Raw genomic sequence first — 20,493 nt, 5'->3', positions numbered from 1 at the left:
CAAAGTAGAACTTCTTAAGATCCTGACATTCATTATTAGATTAATTGATAACCAGTCCATTTCCACTCAACTTTGTGGCAGAAAAGTTTTATTTGTTATTAAAGACACTTTAATAATAGAGAGGATAAATGATTGAATTGAGCTAGAATGTGGTGATTGCATAAAAAGTTGGAGAACAAAGTTAGAGGGAAATAGCTCCATCGTGCTCTTGCTGTCTATTACACCTTGATTTAAAAGAAAAGAGCGGGAGCATAAGAAGCAAAATGCAAGACTGGGGCACCGGATTCTCCGAACTTTTCCTTATTTTGTTCCCACTGCCATTCCAGGTAGGAGTCTTTCTGTGTTGAACATCCTCCCTAGAAAATATGCTGTCTTTTGGGTGGATGGGATAACGGCTGATGTAGGGTGTTACGTTCAGCTGCACCATCACTTCTGGCAGAACAGGTAGGCAAACAAAGCTTGTGGGAGACATAGAAACTGATTTGGTAACTGTAAATTGTGACATGAATACATTTACAACCGTAGATATGTACTGTCTATAAATTCAAGACTTTAATGCTTTTTTATCTTCAGCTATGACTGTTTTAGCCCTCTGGTATATGAGATGGGCTCTTTCAGGAGTAATACATTCTGGGTAGTCATCTACCACCGCCTGGTACCAGTTGGTCACTCCCTGCTGGGGACACACGCTACTCTCTAGCCCAGTGTCAGGTTAGTGGGGAGGAGGGGGAGACATGAGTGCACAGTTGCCAGAACAGGATTAGGGGGCCCTATTTCAAGATGCTGGCTATGAGGGAAGTTGAAGGGTGAATGTTGGGCCAATACTTGAATTTCACTCTTGGTAGAGTTTAACGTGTAGCTTAACCACAGGCTAGTCTTGCAAAACAGCTTCCTGTGCTGCACTGCACCCCGAGCTTCAAAGCAAACAGCTGTGCCCAAGCTCCCAACGCAGAGCACTCACTGCCTGGATAGCTGACAGTGCTCCTGAGGCTGGTATGTTTGTGGAATCCAGCCTCAGTGTCACCGCTGTGAGCTGGGGGTCAGCATTAAGACAGGCCACCCAGCAGCAGTGCCGTTGCCAGAAGACAGACGAGTAGGGACCACATCTTGTCTGGGGTGTTCGCCATCTTCTGGCACCCTCAAGGCTCCCGTTTCTTTCTGTGTGGCAATCCTGCCCCGGCTGCGTTTGGTCTCGAGGCAGTGTGCCTGGATGCACTGCTGCTGGCCTGGCTGGCAGCCTTGCTCAGCTGGTGACATCCCCGGGCGTGTGGGGCCCCACATTTGGGTGCCAGAGAGCTCTGCCCAAGACAGGGGGGCTTTGTGGATCTGTACAAGCCTGCAGTCCTGAGCTGTTTTTTGTTTTTCACTTGTAAGGCAGCAAGTCTTGCATTCGTTTTTATACAGAATGTGACAAAAGGCTCTTTGCTAAATTCATGGGGAAGATCTGAACACAGTAGAGTTAGAGGTCCTGATTTATTTATTTATTGTAATTATTTTCTGTATTTATCTGAATATCTGCATAGGCTAGAGGGGCATGTTTGCTTTACATCTGCCTTTTACATGCCAAGCACATATCTGGCTTTAGCTTATGTTTTCTCTCTCTAGGAAAGCCAGCTGTATTCAGCCTTGGCCAGAGTCTGCCAGGTGCCTCGGTCCTGAGGGATGCTAAGGAGATCCAGATGGCCAGCTCTAATGCTCAGCTTCCCGTGACAGGCTGGGTTTCTACTGAGCTGATGCCGTTATCTGCGGAAGATCTACGTGGCAGGGTTCCAGCTACACATGCTAATTACTGCATCTGTCCTGCCCTGAGATCTCCCAGCCAGTTCAGCTCTCGTAGGCCCTCAGTGTGCTGGGATGTTTGCAGTAGGTGGGTGGCTGCCAGCTGGTTCTGCCATCATGCTTATGGTGGGGCCATGATGGTGCTGCCACTGTTGTCACCGTCCTTTAGTAGGGAACCTCCTCATTCCTCCCTCATCTTCCACCTAACTGATCTCCTAGGCTGGTTACCTCTGCCAGGTACCAGCACAGTGGGACTGATTTACTGGTATCAGCCTGAGAACCCCTTTTTTAGGTTATGCAGGAGGTCTTCAGAGCAGGTGACTATGGTGTAAGGCAGGCTGCGAAAGGCCATTACAGACATCCCACAAAGAGTCCATCATGCAACCTCTCATAGGCCTGAGGGGCTGCACTTGGAGAACTCTCCAAGAGTCTTAAAAGACTGGCAGTGAGGCCAGCAATGAGCCAGCCTATACCAGAACAGCCTCTAGGTGGCTTTAGATCATCCTCAGAAGCAGTACAGATGAGGTCAAGAGGATGGTCTAGTCTATCGTTCTGTCTTCCCAGGGGCAAGGAATCAGCTTGCTCTGTTCCCTGCTCTGTTCAAAACTGAAGTTTAAACCTCATGGGGGGAGGGAATAAAAATCAAACACTGCTTTCTCAAGTTGATGAATAATTATGATGAACTACAGAATTACAAGATGAAAGTTACTGTTGCTGGGGTCTTTGCTAACTCCGTCTTGTGTTAGGGAAAGAGGATCTAGAGCTGCAATAAAGAACTGCACTGTAAGCAATAAGAGCACACCAGAGAGCAGTTAGCGTTGGGCGCTGGAATGGGCACCGAGCGTGAACTGTTTCACGGCAGGTTTCATTCCTCCCTCAAAGGGGTGTGTGAAGTAACAAAGCCAATTTAGACAATACAGCGATGATTAATCCCAGGACAGTCATTAAAAAACAGACAAATGTAATTTGTGAGCAACCACCCTTGAACTCGGAGCAGAGGCACTAATGTTTTATCCAGAAATGGCAATTGCCAAGACAGGGATAAAGAACGCTTGGAGCCTGGACGGAGCCCAAGTGTCAGGGAACTCCTGGCTGCTTCCAGAGAGAGATGCATCCCTGAGTTACCAAAAGCATGTAAAATGAGCCTGATTTTTATAACAGATGAATACTCATCATTCTAATGAAAGTCAACACCAGCTGTAAACATTTGATCCAGTAGGAAATCGTGCCTGTGGGGGTGGGGAGGAAATGCCTTTTGACTAAGAAGAAATTACCACAGTACATACAACTCTGCCATACAAATAAAAGCAGGGTAATGCTGCAAGACTAGACTGATGCATTTCACTTGAAGGTTATTCGTTTGTTTACTAGTCACAGCTTAAAACCACCCTTGAATTTATTTCCATTTTTATTTCAGTAAACTTTACGAAACAGTTTGGACAGAAGTAAGTAAACACATTTCATCTTCCTTGCAGGCTGTGAACTTGGTCCACAGCATGGTATGAAAAATACAAGCATTGTACTTGGGTTGCAGGAGGATTTATTTGAGACTTTTGCAGTATAACAACAAAGCATCCAGGGATGACTGGAATTCACTATAAAAATGTAATAGATAAACAATTATTCTCATATTCCTAAAGTATGTTTAGATCTGTAACTAATTTGTTTACAACATTTTCATAAATTTCCTGCTTGCTATCTCTTTCCAAAGTTCTAGTGCTGGTGCTTCTTATTTTGACACATCAACAATACCCAAACCTTATATCCTGGCTTAACAGTCACTGTGAGCAGTGACATTAAACAGGGCAGGACCGTTTGTTAAGCACCCACATAAATCTTTACAAGATTAGGGACGTTCAGGATCCCATGGTGGAAGGCACCTGGATGCCACACATTATGTAAAATATAAACATTAATTGTAAATAATAATCACCAACAAAACTGTTCTCTGCCCGCAAGTACAAAATTAATCAAAGGTAATCTTCATCTTTTGTACTACGTAAGTACACAAATTCATCAAGGATAGTGCTTCTGTCCAACTTCCAAGTGGAAGCCAGCATTTCTCTTTTGAATAGCGATTGCCAGGTCACTGAAATGAGGTCATGCACCACCAGAACATTGTGCATAAGGGGATGAGCCTATTAAACTATCTAATCATCTCCTAATATCACCTAAATAAAATGCAATACAAATGATGGTGGCATAGCAACAGCAGCTCCCAAACAAAAGGAAAAGGTTGAAATACACAATCACTGGTAAGTCATTTGCAGATGTATTTATGGGAGTGAAGGGGAGGGAGGATTAATCACAAAATCTGAAAGGGCAAAAACACAGAGGCTCTGTAACAGTCGCTCAGCTCTTTCATGACTCTTTACTCACGATGAGTGGTAACAGAAAGCCTCTTGTCTACAAAGATAACCACTGAGTAAAGTTGCTGTCATGCATTTTTACAGAATATTAAACAGGCAAACATGACATAATAAATAATAAATTCTAATAAATTTTGTTTATGGAATGTCTGGGACCATATATAGAGAGTGTCTGGAGATACAATGTCATTGGACAAGAATGTAGTACTTTATCATTTAAGTCAAAGGACTACAAAACAGTATCAGGTCCTTAATGAGGTACTAAATAGATGCACACAAAACAAATCACAAATAAAGACTTGGCCTTTTTCTTTTTTTCTTTTTTTTTTGTTTAAAATAATAAAACTAGAAATTGATTGGTATGATTAAGCATTGGGGAAGCATAGATGCTTCTAATGCAATTTAAGCACATCATAGGTACCCACATTCTAAGTCATAATCCACATTGTTACTGCTCAACTGTTGGCTGTGGAGGAACTTCAGCTCTGAAAGCATCTTGGGTGGAAACTTTAAACTTCCTGTTTGCTTAGCTGTGCTTCAAAGGGTGAATCCACAATCACAGCAGCCCAAAGTTCTGCCTCTCCCCCTGCGCAGATGTATTCAGCCTACATTTCACTGATCTGCTTTGTGCTAGTTTACAAACCTACCTCAGCTGGGATCAAATGACCAGATGCTTCTCTTCCTTAGTCCTGAAGGAAAAAAAACAACAATCATCACGCACACACAGATTTACCATTTCAGAAAACTGAATAGAATTAGGAAGTCTGGTGTTTAGGGCTTTCACCTGAATACAGAGATTCTGCTTTGGTACATTACATGTGTTCCCAGAACACATGGAAGCATTTACTTCTCATGGACTCGAACATATGACCCCCTTCTGGTTTTCTTCTAATTTTTCACAAATTAAACTTTTTTTTTTTTTTTTTTTTTTTTTCCTACATAAGTTACTGTTTCAGCAGGAAATAGGGAGAAGGAATGCTGTCCAATGTATCCTTGAGGTTCATCATTAGGAAACTTTCATGGAAAGTAGGTTGAACGTTCTGCTCAGGCCAAGAAGAAAACAAAGTGGTCTTCCTGCATCCTGGGTAAATGTGTCACAGATGTACAAGCCACAATTATCTTTTTGTTCTTCAAATGCAGCATGCACATACCTATGTGCAGGAAAGTGTAGCTGTAGGATCATGAGGATGGTGGACCGTACTTGCAGCCCTGGGAAAGGTGCTAAAACCAGAAATGGAAGGTGACTTTATGCACAACCCTATTTCCTACTTTTCTGTATCATTTTAGGTACCTCAGTGTCCTTCTTGTAGTGAGGGGCCCAAAACTGAACACAGTACTCGAGGTGTGGCCTCACCAGAGCCAAGTACAGGGGGACAATCACTTCCCTAGCCCTGCTGGCCACACTGTTTCTTATGCAAGCCAGGATGCTGCTGGCCTTCTTGGCCACTTGATAATCTGGGAATACGTTAGCCTTGGCCAAAGTGCTGGAGCTGTCTAATTGAGGATTGCAGTTTGTTGTCTTCCATAACATGATTGATTACTAGAGGCATGAAATGCTCAGGCTGCAGACATAAAGTAAGCAAAAGGACTTGTCTCAGATGCTAAGGTTGGCAGCTGGTAGCTCTACGTACCATTGTTGTTAGCTGTGATGGTGGGAAGACACGAGACAGGCAAGGCTTGCAGGGGTGGCATTCTTTGGGGATGCCACTGAAAACACGAGGTGCTCCTGTGTCTGCATCCAGTGTCTGTAGGAGGAGCAGCAAGCCATGAACAAAGTACAGACTGGGAACAACAGCTCTGAGCGAGCTGCTGCTTTCATACTTTTACCCACAGATCATCAATCCTATAAAAGTATGCGGAGCAAGCAGAAGCCATGTAGATAGAACCACTGCACACTTTGTAAGTATGGGATGTGCTTACAGACTGACCTGCGACTTGTTTTTCATAATCTGGGGAAATGCTGTGCTAGGATTTGACAGCCTACTTAATTACTTTCCTCACAGCGCAGCGCACGTTAGCAGCAGAGCAAATTTTCTGGAGAAAGCTTTGATTCTACTTACTTAAAAGCAAGCAAACCAGCTGTCTCACTGCCAAGAAGAGCCGGAATTAATTGAGAGTCAGAGCGGTCTGCAGGGCTGGAACGTAGGGTGCCTTGACCATCTGGAGAGCGCCCTTGCAGAGCAGTGTAATTAAGTCCCCGGACCCCTAATTGCTGAGGCTGGCTGGCAGCGCAAGGCCCAGCTGATGCCAGCTCTGTCACGGAGCTGCTCCAGACGCGCGTATGGCACAAGGATGCCAGCACCCACCGGGACTGGGATGGTGAAGGAGGCGAGGTTGCGAGGGTCTGGACTGTGCTGGGTGCTGGGGGGGTCCTGCTGCTTCCCGGGCTCACATACAGCGCCGGGCCCAGCTTCCTGAGGCGATTTCCTTCCACAACACCTCCAGTCCTGCAACCTGCGCCTGCAACTTCTGGTAACTTCGCACCCCCCTGAATCTCCCTAACCCCCCCCCCCCCCCCAAGCCCTCCCGACCCCACAGCTCTGCCCTCCGGGGGCCGCCACCCCCTTGCTCCCCGCCCCAATGCTATTTTTACCCTTGGAGGCTGCAGCGGGAGGAAGGAGGGTGGGAGGGAGGCGGCGAGAGGCGGCTGCCGGCTGCGGAGCCTCGGCCCTGCCCTGCCCGCCTCAGGTGCGGGCGGCCCCGGGCTCGCCTCTCCGCGGCCGGCCGGGCGGTAACAGCAGGCGGCGGCTACCTGGACCCGGCTCGGGAGCCCCCTGTCCCCTGCCGAGCCCTTCCTCAGCCCCTTGGCGGCTCTGCCCTGTCCCCTCAGCGGCAGCGGGCGGGCGGCGCTGCCCGCCGAAGGCGCTTCCTTGCAGCGAGCACATCCTGTGGCGGCGGCGGTAAGAGGCGGCCCCGGGGGCGGCCGTGAGGGGCCCCACGCCCCGCTGAGGGACCGGGGTGTGGGGGGAAAGGCTGCTTTGTGCTGGGGTGGGAGGAGAAGAGCGGCTGGGAGCTTGGAGGAAGAGCAGGAGTCCGGGCGAGCCGCCCCCCAGGGCTGCCAAAATGTCCCCCGCGGGGCTGCGGGCACCCGGCCCGCGGCCGCTCCCCTCAGGGACCCGCGGCCGTCCCGAGCCGCTCGGTTGGGCTGAGTGTCAGGGGCTGGCTGTAACTCTGCTGCTCCTTCTTCCTCGTCCTTCAGCGCGGGACGCCTCGGTGTAACTCCTGCCAGAGCCCGGTCCTGCCCGGAGCACCACAGCGACTCGCCCCCGGAGGGTAAAGCTACACCTTTGTGGCCACAGCGGGCTGGAGTTCACCCCTGACGCCCCACCGCCTTTCTGCCCCTTTAACCCCCCGTTTTAAATTAACGAGGGAATGAGCCCTCGGTGAGGTGTTCGTGAGGGTTAGGAGACGTGTGGTTATTTATAGAGCGGGTAGGAAAGGCTGAGACCTCGCTTGTGTGCTGTGTGTGGGCGCTGGGGCCGGCTGCTGCTGGAGCCTTCGTGGGCAGGCGGTGGGAGATGTGCTGCTGCTCGCACCAGAGGCTGAACGGGACATCCCGGGCCAAAATTAACAAAATTGACATCTCCCGAATCTCAAACACTGCTGAGCCGGTGAACGTGCCTTTAATACTTGCAAGGGATGAGGTGGAAAATCAGCACAGCTTGATTTATAGAAATGCTGGAAGTCACAGGTAAGGTGCAAAGGCAGAAATACTTGCAGGTGAGGAAAATGGCAGCTTGGAAGGAAGGCTGAACAGATTCGATGGTATATGGATGTCTTGGCACTATTTTCACTTCATAATTTGGTCAACTGAAAAATTGGGTACAAGGATTTTGGCTGTGGAGATGCAATTGAATGAATTGGAGTGGCATTCGGGATGCAATTGACCAAGCAAGCTTTCTGTGACAAAGATTTTCTTAATTGCATTGCAGTGGTAAGACAGCCTAATGTTCTGGTCAGGTCAGTACAAGGCTGGCTTGGAAGTATCCAAGTTCTAACCTCAGTCATTAGAATATTACTTTCTGTGGGCTGTGCTGGGGAAGTAGCAACAGATGTCAAGGGTGGGAATGGTAAGCTGTTTTCTTCATTTGGTAGCTGATTGCGAGCTTCTATGTTTATAATTAGGAATATATTACCATTTTGCTTAACTCTTTCCTTGCTATTCATCTATTTAATTGTTTGTAACCTATTTGAGGAGTCAAACAAATGCTGGCTGTATAGGGAAATACTTTTAGGTGTGCTTATTTCCACAAATCCAAACAATTTGCTCAGAATATGTGGCATAACATTATTCAGGGTCATGTCCGAAGCTGCTGAAGGCAATGAAAAGACTCCTTAAAAAGTCAGCGTTTAATGCAAGCATATGAAAAAAAGAATGGAAATTAAAAATAACTTCTGAGGCAAACTGACTTCTGGATTTGTACATGATGTTACTCACAAGTGGTTCCAGAAGGAAACAGCACGTAGTAAGCAACTATCGGATAAAAAGAACAACCTTGTAAAGGAAGAGCACTTCGTGATTCCAAGTGCCGGATTGGGTTAAATTAGAGCTATTTAAAAACTGAAAGCCACCTGTGGCATGACATCTGAATGGTCTTACTTATCTAGAGAAAACAAGCCAAAAGCGTTGGTTGAAGCTGCAAGAAGATGGGGCTTACAACTAGCTGTCCAAGAGAGCGACTGAATGGATGCTGTACTGTGACACCAACAAAGAGACTTGTTTCATGTGCATTGATGGCAACATAGAAGGACCGCTTCTCTGCAGTGACCATATCGTGACATACCTAATACATGCTCTGATTTGTATTCTTCTGCATTTCCTGCTAGGTGGATAGAGAAATCTGTCAGCGTGAGTGAAGCCAATGTAAATCTCGGTTAGGGATCAGAGGGAGGGAGAGGAGTGGGATTTCATTCTGGCTTGCTTTCCAGAGTTCTGGCTGCAGGCCAGGGCTCCTCATAATCCTCGACTGGGATGATATTTCTGCTAAAATAATCAGTGGTGAAGCGCAGCCAGTACCAGTGCCTCTGGTTCCATTTGTCGGGAGGGCTCAGCGCTAATGCCCTGCAGGGAAGAGCTGAACAAATCTGTGTTCTCTGAGACCAGCTGTTCTTCACGGGACCTTGCTGTGCGACTGGACGTGTTGCTTGGCTCCTTCAAGGGGAAACAGAAAAGGGACCTACAGAAAGAGGCTATGCTGTCAGCAGCTTGATGTGGGGTACCTGTATGGTTGTCTCAGATGAACTGCAAAGGCTGAGAAGCAGCGGTCTTTGTTCAGCAGCCCACAGCCCAAACTCTTCATTTCATGGCTGATGTGCAGAAGCCCTGACTGCTGCCTGCCTTGGCACAGTGGGAACTCAGCGGTTCTGCTGTGGGTCCCAGCACTCAGCTGCTACCAGACCAGGGAAGAGCTGGAGGAGAGCAAAGGATTGCTTAGATTAGTGGTTACCTATGTTCTGAAAGAGAGACTGGGACTTCTGGCTGCTTCTCTGCATCGAATTTAGTCTAGACCAGGAGACACAAGGGATGAAGGATAGCTCTTTGCTGCTGTTGCAGTTGCTGCTTTTCTTGGTTCGTGTGTGTACTTGGTTTAGGACAGTCTCTTCCCTCTTTGTGTTGATCTCTGTATTAGCCTGAGTCCATCCCAAAGCTGCCTGGACTCTTTCCAGCAGCAAAAAGGTAATTTTTAGTGCCCCACACTGGAAACACTGCACGTTAACCATATAGGTTCACTATACAGCCTGTTCTCTGTACCCCAAAGGATTTTGCTTCCTAACCTCAGAGCTGACTCTGACCTCATCTAAACAAACTACACACAAAGTCTTCACTCTGTCCTTAGGATAAAGTCTTAGCTCTCTTGGGATGAGGTGAGTTTTGAGAACTGCTGTCATGCATGATGCACAGCTGCCTAGCCGCGTACGTTCCTGCAGGGAGAGCCTGGGCTGCAGAGGGCAAAGTACCAGTTTTTGTAGCTCTTGCCTTCAAACTGTCCTGCCATCACACTGGCTTCTCACTGATGGCATCCCTTGTCATTTCTGGTGTTGTAAAAAGGTGAGAATACAACCACATCTGGGAAATTAAGAGAGCCTGAAATACATGTGGTTTTTAAACACAGTATCAGAACAGGCCAATCAGCATAGCGTGTGCTGTCTAAGCCTGCTCCCCTCTTGTGCGAAGTGGTTGAGTTGGTTTCGGTGAAGGAAAAGTTGAGGGCAGAGAGCACCCATGTTCCCACGTGCATCTTTCACATTAGCACTAGGTCTGGTGTCTCCGAGTATAGAAGGTGGTATGGAGTTTGTTAGTATGGTTTTGCAGGGTTTGTTAGGAATAATTCTGTGACACCTGACTTGTGATAGCCTCAAATTACAACTGGAAAGGCAGCTTTGAATCCAACATGCAATACACAAAATGAATTTAATTGTTGTACTGCTTTTATTCATGACACTGTACTGCAGCATCAGGCTTCAGAGGGGATGGGCTGGGTGGCAGCAACCAGAGGAGGGCCAAGGTGCCAGGGGAAACAGACAGGCTCAAGGCACAGCCACCCTCCAGTTATAAGGTGTGTTTAATTTCATGGCTAGGAATAGGCCTGTGGGGATGAACAGAACTATTTTTAGGTCTAAATTCAGCATGGACATAAATACTTGAAGTGCAACCTTACGCCGAGGACTAAACAAAGGATTTTAACCTCAGCAATATGCAGTGGGTGTAATTTCTGGTGGGATTTGCGTGTGAATTAAAAGTGGTGGCAGGAGGAAACAAGGCATAAATGGCTGGGAAAAGGGAGACAGCGTGCAGAACTGTGCGATACAGAGTGCAGTGGGTTTGGTATGGAGACCTCTTGGTGCTGCTAAATTTGTGCTCTGAGAAGCTGCACTTCTAGCCCCTCTCCTAGAAGACATTCTAACTTCTAGTTCACTGTTTTGATTTAGTATCAACTGTTTTTCTTTAGAAATACCAAATGCAGACTAGAGTATTTATGTTGTCGACTTTGCAAGGTGTTTATTTTGTTAAGAAGAGATGAATGCCAAGAAGCTTTGCATTTATATGAAATACATTCCAACAGCACAGTGTTTGTTGAAGTATGACAGAGGATTGACCTGTTCGTTTAAAATATTGTTCGGTCCTTGTAGCCGGAGCTCAGAATGATGTCTTATGCGGTGATATTTAGTCCTGCTTGAGGCTGCAGTGCCTTTTAGGCCTGGGGTAAAAAAGCATGGTAAAAGATGACACTCCCAAGGAAACTTCTCTTCCTTAAAAAGTTGACTTAAATTGATTTAAATGACAATAACTTTGTATTTTTACATGCACTTTATTTAATTGTTTCTTTTTTTTTTTTTTTTAAGAGTTCTGAGAAAACAATTGAGACATATGGTTATGAAGAGGATGTGGCTAATCAGTCATCATCTGTTCAGCCGCTAACTCCTCCTGGTTTTCAACTGAGAATCGAGTTTTGTTAGGCTTTTTTATCCTCAGGTTATTACGTGTGTTACTAAATGAGAACACTAAAACCTGTTGATGGAATTTTCATGTGCTTTGGACTGTGCACCATTATAGTCATGAATGAATCCAAGCTTCCTTGCAAGATGTTGAACTATATTTCACTGTTATGCTCAAGGAGAACAAATTTGTAATGGTGTGTCAAACAGGAAGAGAAAGTTTTGGTTCCTGACAGATGCAAAACTATAATGATAACTGAGTGTAGCACTTTGTGTTGATAAGGTGTAAAAATACTTCTTAAAGCATATCCCACACCATGCAACGCATGTGTATCTGTCTCATGAAAGATGGGTGTTTTCTTGCTTGGGAATCAAACAAAACCATTTTAGTGTACTTGAAATGAGGTACATAACTCCTACCCACACACGTGTGCATACATGCTTATAGAAAGGCTTTTTAAAAACTTGTTCCACACTTTTAGCATGCTACTTACAAAGATTTTGTCAAACAGTGGCTTTAAATTCCTGTGCTGTTGGATTCTCTTGCTGAATTTGGTGTCCTTGGAACTGGCAATGTTGCCACAGAGTTCATCTGTCGTAAGATGCAAAAGTTCCCAAAAGGTAAATCTACCCCAGCACATGGCTTCTGCAAGTCTCTTGGTTTTCCACTTTGCCAGTTACTGCAGAACCACTTTTCCCCATTTAGGCATCTGCAAATTAGTTACATTTTAAGCACTTGTTTAGTTTAAAATGAATTTCCATCTTGAAATTGCATTTTTTTAATCCTAAAATTTGTCTCCATTTTCAACAAAGGTGAAGGACTGCTAGAAGCTCAGTTTGAAAACATTTGCACAAGGGCATATAAAGGACAAAGTTTGGTGAAAACTCATGAGAAAAATCCTGCTATTTTTGCTCGTGTTTGTAGATGAACAAAGAACAGAAATACTGTTGCCACAGTAAACAGATGCCATTTATTAAATACTTGTTCAAATATAATTAAAAATGTTTTGTCAGGAGTTCTTGGGACTGCTCGTGTTGTTTTTAATAGGTCTTCCATGGGAAACTTTCATAAGGCTGGGGGTAAGCTCGTGTCCTGGTATTTAGATGTAGGCAATTATAGGCCTGTCAGCTTCCCGTCAGTCTCGCGCAGAATAATGCGACAGCTGAAACCAGATTCAATTAATAAAGAGTTAAAACACGGTAATGTACCAAATGTCAAGCTGCATGTTTTCCTAGACTGCATGTTGCAGAGCTAAATGGGTAGATAAATGCAATTACTGGATATTTTTTTTATGACTGTTCCTATATATTTATAATTTCAATAGCGGTATATATGCTGGGTATAACCGGGTTATAAGAGGGCGATGTGTGACTTGGTTCCATTTGATATTTTAGGCAATGAAAAAGATACAATATCAGTGTGGCAAACATTATGAATTCTGGCTGGCTGACAAGGCCTTAAGACGCAGTCATAAATTGTGAATCCTCGCCTGCTTTTTAGTGGGATCCTACAAGGATCGTCGCTCCTCTGTGCCATCTGACAGGTGTGTTAGCGATGGGTCAGTTGGCTGCTGTTAGCTTTTTCAGATGACAAAGATTTCTGAGGTGTTAACTAACGAGGAAGGTCTGCTTGGTCAGCAGATGATACCCAAGAAAACAACTCCATGTTAGGGGCCAAGTTCAAGCTCATCCACCCGTGAACAAGAGAGACGACCTTTTCTTTTAATTTTTTTGAATGTGAAAGTGTCTCAGCAAGCATTGATTTCAAATGGCACGCAGGTTATAATGCTAATCTGAGTCCTTCCTCCAATAATCGGACTGAAATAGGCCGATGTGATCCACACCTGCCTGGCCATGAAGCAAAAACAGACTAAAGAGAAGGAGCACTTCTGAGTTTAGTTACTCATTAGATGATTTAACAGGGGTTACAAGAGTAGCTTTCTTAATCAGGACTGAGCTTTTTCCAAGCAATATATTTAGTACTATTATGTTTGTTGCACCTGAAACAGTAAGGTAGGGGAAATGTGCTAGGTAGGTCATGGCAGATAATCAGTATGTCTCTTCAGACATTAATCTATTAAATATTTGTGTTACTGGCAGTTCATTTTTAATAGGGTTGCAGCACCTACATAACCGTTTCTTTTCATTTCAGATTTCTTCTGTTCCTTAATTAAGGAACCATCCAAAAATTGTCATTCCATGGAACTGACGTACTGGTGAATTAGTCCGGGTTCTCTAAAGGATTGTAAAATGGAGCCAATAACATTCAAAGTTAAAAAACGCCAAGCACCTGGTGACTTCTCAGCAAGTTTCAGCCTCCAGTTTGTTGGCTCCCTGCCAGTGCATTCCCTAACCACCATGTCCATGCTGCCTTGGGTTGTGGCGGAGATCCGGACGCTCAGTACCAAGTCTTCCAAAGAAGAACCTGGCACTAGCCAAATCCGGCTCTGTGTTTCACCAGCGAGCTTGCGATGTGAACCAGACATGGGGAAAGACCAGCAGTGGGATCCGTTGATTTGCTCCAGTTTGTTTGAGTACAAGCCACAGCAGGTCCACAAGCTGATTCACAACAGCCAAGATCCCAGCTACTTTGCCTGTCTGATAAAGGATGGAGCGGCACATCAGCAAAGTATCTGCTATGTGTTCAAAGCTGATGATCAAACAAAAGTAAGTAAAAAAGAAAAAAAAATACCACAGGAAGCAACCCTCATAATCACTTAAGAACTTGTTCTTGTTGTGTTATCTGATGCTTTACAGAGTGTGATGTAAATGTGGAGGAGCTGACACTACTTTTAAAATGGAGTTGCTTTTGTGCTGCTGGAAACTCCCCACCACAGTGTAAGATCTTAAATGAAAACTTTCTCCTTCTGGAACTCACCAACAGGATTCACTTTACTTGATGTTAACGGTTCTGTTGAATTCTAACTGCTCAGTATGTGAAGGGAAAGGTGTGTAAATTGACAGGATCAGAGCCTGCATTTTGTTGGCTTAGAAGACACTTGGGGTATGGGCTGAAATCTTGGCCCTTGAGTCAGTGAGAGTTTTTCAGTTGATGTCACTGGGGGTAGGATTTCACCCTTGAGTCATTGTGAACTTTATCTAATCCTACAGTCAGACCTCTCAAATTTCTGTTTTCCTGAGTTGAGACCTGTGTGACTGGGGAAGAGAGGCACCACCTTTCTCAGAAGGAAGGAATGGGCCGGAGCCTCATGACATAGTGTACCCCGAGCCACAGGTCACTGTGAGCCTCTTCCCAGCTCTGCAATCCACGTGGTGGCAGAGAAGGGAAGAGAGGGCACAGCACAGTGCTGCACATCTGTGACCTGCGGGCTTGCTGCTGCTTATTGCAAGACAGGAGTTGCACGTGCAAATGTCAGACTGTGGGTGGAATTCAGCTCTGTCTGCATGCAAATCGTGTCCTTGCTGACAAGGTTGCAGCATTAAAAATAGATGGTTGCCTCTTTTGTTTGATAGTAATGTGAGACAGGAACTGTCTGAATGAAGAAGGTGAGCAGGGTTTTTTTTTTTTTTTTTTTTTTGCACAATGCTATTGTTGTAGGTTGAGCTACTGTGGGCAAAACAGGGACGTGTCCTTCAGCTTTTGAAGGTAGGCTTCAGTGATCAAGTTGGAAATCAGCATCTTGTGAGGCTTTTCTTGCCTCACTGGAGATGTCCTGCTGAAGCACTTTGAAAGTGTTAAGCAAATATACATTGCACGTGGGATTTATGCCAACCTGCCCAATAGCAAAACACTGTGTGGTTCCAAATCCACGGTCTCAAGCTGAGTGCCCAAACCATATGGAAACGGCTTTAGTTAAATCACCCTAGGTAAAAAAGCAGTTCCAGTAAATTAGAAGGCAATTATGCTGTAAATCATAAGCATTCAACTGAGAAATCATGTCAAGTTAGAATGTGGAATACCAAAGCTATGTATGTTAAGAGAGAAGAAATAAGGAGTAGGTCTGTCAGGACTTGGCATTGAATAGTAGCTGGTAAATGCATCTTGCAGTTTACCTATGCACTTCATTTTGTGGCTTGTGGTTTTACAGGATTATTTACAATTAATATGCAATGCTGGTCACTTCCAATATGTCGTCTTTTGCAACAGAAGATTGAAAAACAAGTACTTTTTCTTCATGTTTGATCAAATTCCTAGACCTGTTTGAAATGGAAGCACAGAAGTCTGTAGTCAAATTTGCAGCTGCCTTTGTTTTTTTTTTTTTTTTGTTTTTTGTTTTTTTTTTTTTGTTTGTTTGTTTTTTTTTTGTAGAGACCCCTGGAATTTTTGGATGCATGTTTTAACTATCTAGCCCCCAGTTCAACCAGCTATCTGTCCTTTCAAAACCCACCCTCCACCTCAGAAGGAAATCCAGTTCTCATCTCCTGACTTGCCAAGGGATGTTTCTCTTGACCTTTTTTGCAAGTGAGTTTCCTAACTAGGAGGTAGAGGCCTAAGCAGCATTTGTGGAGCTGTGTTCTGCTGAGAGGATAATGGAAATACCAAGTGATCTTTTATACAAAAGCAAAACCCTGCATGTTTTACTGACATTCAGTGTAATTACTGATTACATAAGGAACTTACTTCAGAGTTGGATTAATCAGAGTGTTGTTATTGTGCCTGAGTATTGTCGCATAATGCCTTTTAGCTAATTGGTGTCTGTGCGTTTCTGAAGAGGACTGAACTGATGTTACCTGTTTAGCAGATTCACAGGGCACTCCAGCCCTTTCAAAGTGGGCATCTTTGTTACAAATTGAGGAAGTGTTAGTTCAAAGTGAGTGAGTTGGGATGAAGAATTTAGCACTATGTTGCTGCAGTTTATGTTCAGCTTCAGAAGAAAGAAATTTTAGAAGCAGGACCTTTGCAGCCCTTGTGACTCAGCAGGCTCCTATGCTGGCATTCCTGCTTGTGAGTTCCTGCAACATCTCTGAAGATTTAAAAGCAATCTTACAGACTTAGTCTGCATTGTCAGGGTCATATTCTCCTCTGAGCCCAGAATGGACAAAAAATGTTGAACTTTTTTGCAGAGCTGAAGCAAATGGGGGAAGAAGAGACATGGTAGTCCAGATAGGTTTGGTCACAGAATTTACATGTTAGTAACAACTCCTCATCCGGTGATCCTGAACATCTAAGCTTTTGTGATAATTGCACTTCATCTATTTATATTGAAAAACAATATTGACAACCAAAACAGGTTGCTAATTATAATATGGTAAACTACAGGAGCCACAGTTCTTCACAGACAAACTTGTAGCAGGGCTTTATTTTACACAGAGCTCTCAGGTGAGGTCATGTCTGACTGCGGATTTGAAGTAGAGGGTAAGTGTGGCTTTGCAAACAAGTTCTGACTATATCCACACATCAGAGTAAGTAGAATAAAAGAGGGGAGAAGGATGGCTGTAGGAGAAGTAGGCTGGGCAGACAAAGATGAAAGCAGGTGAGTAGAAGACTGAACAATTAAATCATTTGAAGAGGAGGACAAGAAACTTGAACTTTGTTCCAACTGAGAAGTAGCACTGGAGGTGATAGAATGTGCAGAAAGCAGGAATGGTCGGGCTTTTAGCATGAGTGTTGCAGATAGATGGCAGAACATTAGCTGTAGTTGTATTATTTTGTATATACATACAGAGACAGAACACTCACGTGAGTAGTGAGACATTATCCTACTGTATAATGGAAAAGCATTTTGTTAGTGGGAGGTGATTTTTTGCTGGGGAGTACTTAACTAAAATCTAGAATTGATGGAGCTGTGGGAACATGTAATGTGCTTCCTGGGTATGAATGCAGGGCTGTCAGGTTCATTGGTGATCCATTACCAACATGTCCTCTTTAGAGAAGACATCAGTAGGCAAGTGATTAATACTGAATAAAGGCAGGGTTCTTAGCCAGGGATTCTTTCTGCTGCTGCTTCTCTTTAAAAGTGAAAGAACAGGCAGTGCTCTATTGTGGTATTTGCCTTCACTCTGTAGGATCTTGTATAATTATTTCCATTGCATCATTACGGCAGTATACAGCTCGCTTTCCAGGCTGATAGAGCAGTAAATAGGGAAGGGTGGAAGAAGTGTTCCTGGCAAACTGCTCCTTGGCACATTTTTTAAAAGCAAGCTTAAGCATATAGAGATCATTCCACTCCACGTAGTGCTAAAAGGAAGAGTTTGCATTGCCTACAGAGAGTTTCAGCTATGGATCAGGGTTCCCCTTTCTAAGAGGATCTGTTGTCTATAGGATCTGAACCCTTCCTTCCTCCTTCATATATAATCTCAGTAAATTTCCACTAGTTAAAGTTAGTGAAGTTTTTTATGCTTTCATCATGCAAGGATTCTGATGGGGCCTCATGATTAAGTAGTTTCTGCCTGGTGCTGTGGCTGAAGTGTTAATGCATATTCCTTGCAGGTGCACAGGAATGGAGCAGGATTCAATCATATTGCCTGTGGGGAGCTTGTGAAGGCTGCTAATAGGTCATAGATGGGGATTATGCATGCCATATTGAGTAATGATGGTGGAAGCTGGGGAAAAATTATCTCTCCAGTAAATCTGTGCTTGCAGAACAGTTCCTTTGTCATAAGAACGCAGCGTTGTTGAACAGCTTGGCCGGAGCACCTGGGTACGATGTGTACGTGATGGCTCGAATGAAAACTTACATGCTGCCAGCCTGCGTGTCTTCCCAGTGACCTCTGGTCTGAAATTTATTTAGGCCCTACAGAAGAGGGATGCTATTGGCATCGTGGTTGTTAAAAACTGTTGACATTAAACATTACCGGCATTTTTGTCTTATACTTGGGATGTGGTGGTTTGAAAGGTACAGTGTTGGGAACTGTGGCTGTGTGTGTTTCCTGAGGCGTGCTGCTTCCTTCGTAAAGTCATTGTCCATGAACACTCTCTCCTTCCATATGACACCTTGCTTAGCACTTTGTTCTCTCTGAGGCATGAGGGAGATTGATGCCCTGTGTCATAGTGCTCTTAGCTTCTCCTGAGCTGCCTCCAACAAATACAGAGCAGCCAAAGCATTAGAGGAAGAGCAATTTCTGCTCTTATTTTCAGTTCAGAAAAGTATTTCTACATCCCATTATGCTGATTTTAGTTTGGTGTATCAAATGATTTGTTTTTCTTGGGTATTTTTAATCTTAATTCATGCTTTGGCTGGCAAGTGGAATACTGGTCACTAACATATCTGATAATGCCCTGGGCCAGTTCCGATTTAAGGCAGGTTAAACTTGTATTGTCCTCTATTATATTTTATATTCTTTGTCAATAAAGAATAACAGTTCTATTCTCAATGATTTCACTGAAGTCTGAGGTGAAGAAGGCATTGTGTCCCGCAGCCTTTGACATGTCCTGTGTCACCAGCACCCCTGCCCCACTCAGCAACAGGCCCACGTTTCCCTTAATCTCTTTGTCACGTATGGGCTTACAGAAGCCCTTCTGTTGCCTTTGACATCCCTCTCCAGACACAACTGCAGAGGAGTTTTGGCTTTCCAAGCAATGTCTGCATCCTTGAGCAGTGTCTCTATATTACTCTGATGTTACTGTCCCTGCTTCCACCTTCTGCATGCTCTCTTTCTGTTAGAGCTTTGCCAGCAGCTCCTCGTTTGTCCATGCAGGCTGCTGGCATTTTTACCTGCCCACTGGGATGGCCTGCTCTTCAGCTGGAAGGAGGTGATCTTTGAATATCAGTCTGTCTTCTTGGATCCCTCTTCCCTCCAGAGCCTTGATCCCATGGGACTTTTTCAAGCAGATCCCTGAAGAGGCCCAAATCTGCTCACCTGAAGTCTGGGGCTGTGATCTGGCTTTTTGCACTGCTCCCTCCTCTTAAGATCCTGAGCCAAGGCTGCCTTCAACCTTCACATCCCCAACAAGCCCTTCCTTGGTTGTGAGTATGAGGTTCTGAGAACACCTGTCCTTGTTGGGTTTTCTCTTGGGTCAGGAAGGTGTCACTGATGCTCTCTAGGAAACTCCTGGATTGTTTATGCCCTGCAGTATTGTTCCTCCAGCTGCTGTCAGGATGGTCCATGAGGACAGGGCCTGGGAATGTGAGGCTACTTCTAGCTGGCTGTGGAGGGCAGTGTCTGCTTGTTCTTCCTGGCTGTAGGGTTCAGTAAATTCCTGGATGCAGGGTAAAAGTCAGCAGACAGCCCTGTCACCTCATGTAGTGAAGCAGATGCTCAGAAAGCTTGAGTTTCTCTTTATTTCCTTCTGTTTAACAAACAGGAGACTTAGAGGGCTTGAGGAAGAGCCTAGAAACTTGAGGCTGATGTCTTGTCAAAAGAAATATTTCCCTGAGATTATCAATGATTATCAGTAGCTGGACTGTGATGATATAGAAAAAGTTTAGTGCAGATTTTGAAAAAGTTAAGCTAAGTTCTCTTCTTTCTTTCCTAGAGTCTCCATGCAGATTGTTCCAACAGGCTCTAGTGCATGCTTGTGTTTACCAGAACTGTTAATGCTACAGTGGAGAACGCTGGACAGGACTGTTCTTTTCTATTACATAGAGTAGTGCTGTTCCTGATTTAAGTGGCCTCACAGCTGCAGAACACATTCACAAGTCTGCTTGCTTCTTCTAAACCCTCATTCTGCAGTGTCACAAGTCAGGGAGAGGTTTTGGCCCAGGAGCTGGGCTTCTGTCAGCTGTGGGAATGTTGCCAGGAGAGTGGCAGTACCTGTGTTTTTCGGCCCTCCAGTTGCTTTAAGAGCTCCTGCTTCTTAAACAACCTTCACCTGCTTTTATGAGTTACAATAGCTTATGTGCTTAAGGAGATCAGGCTGTATTACCTGGAATGCAATATGCTTTGTTGCATGCTGTTTGGGATCTGCTTATGTCCTGGACCAGCTGGTTTCAGATAATCAACACTTCGGTCTCTGTGAGGCTGCACAGAGCTTTGTTGTGAGTGGACTTCACATTATTCATCTATA

General features: G+C 44.8%; 1 protein-coding gene across 6 annotated transcripts in view; it reads left to right on the top strand.

Annotated features, from left to right (window-relative positions):
• Positions 1–5,995: 5,995 nt before the first annotated feature.
• TBC1D1 (TBC1 domain family member 1) overlaps positions 5,996–20,493 on the top strand; it is a 111,204-nt gene continuing 96,706 nt past the window's right edge. For 4 of the 6 annotated variants that reach the window (XM_035323544.1, XM_035323542.1, XM_035323543.1 and 1 more), the window contains exons 1-2: positions 6,814–7,050; positions 13,737–14,252. In XM_035323544.1, coding sequence (XP_035179435.1) covers positions 13,836–14,252 — 417 coding nt within the window. In that variant the 5' untranslated portion in view covers positions 6,814–7,050; positions 13,737–13,835. Of the gene's footprint in view, positions 6,411–6,484; positions 6,491–6,813; positions 7,051–7,401; positions 7,422–13,735; positions 14,253–20,493 lie in introns of those variants that run through there. The other 2 variants (XM_035323540.1, XM_035323541.1) reach the window with 2 other exon arrangements.

This window comes from Oxyura jamaicensis, chromosome 4, assembly GCF_011077185.1.
Source record: "Oxyura jamaicensis isolate SHBP4307 breed ruddy duck chromosome 4, BPBGC_Ojam_1.0, whole genome shotgun sequence".
NCBI classification, from domain to species: domain Eukaryota; kingdom Metazoa; phylum Chordata; class Aves; order Anseriformes; family Anatidae; genus Oxyura; species Oxyura jamaicensis.
This window is presented reverse-complemented; position numbering and strand designations above follow the sequence as displayed.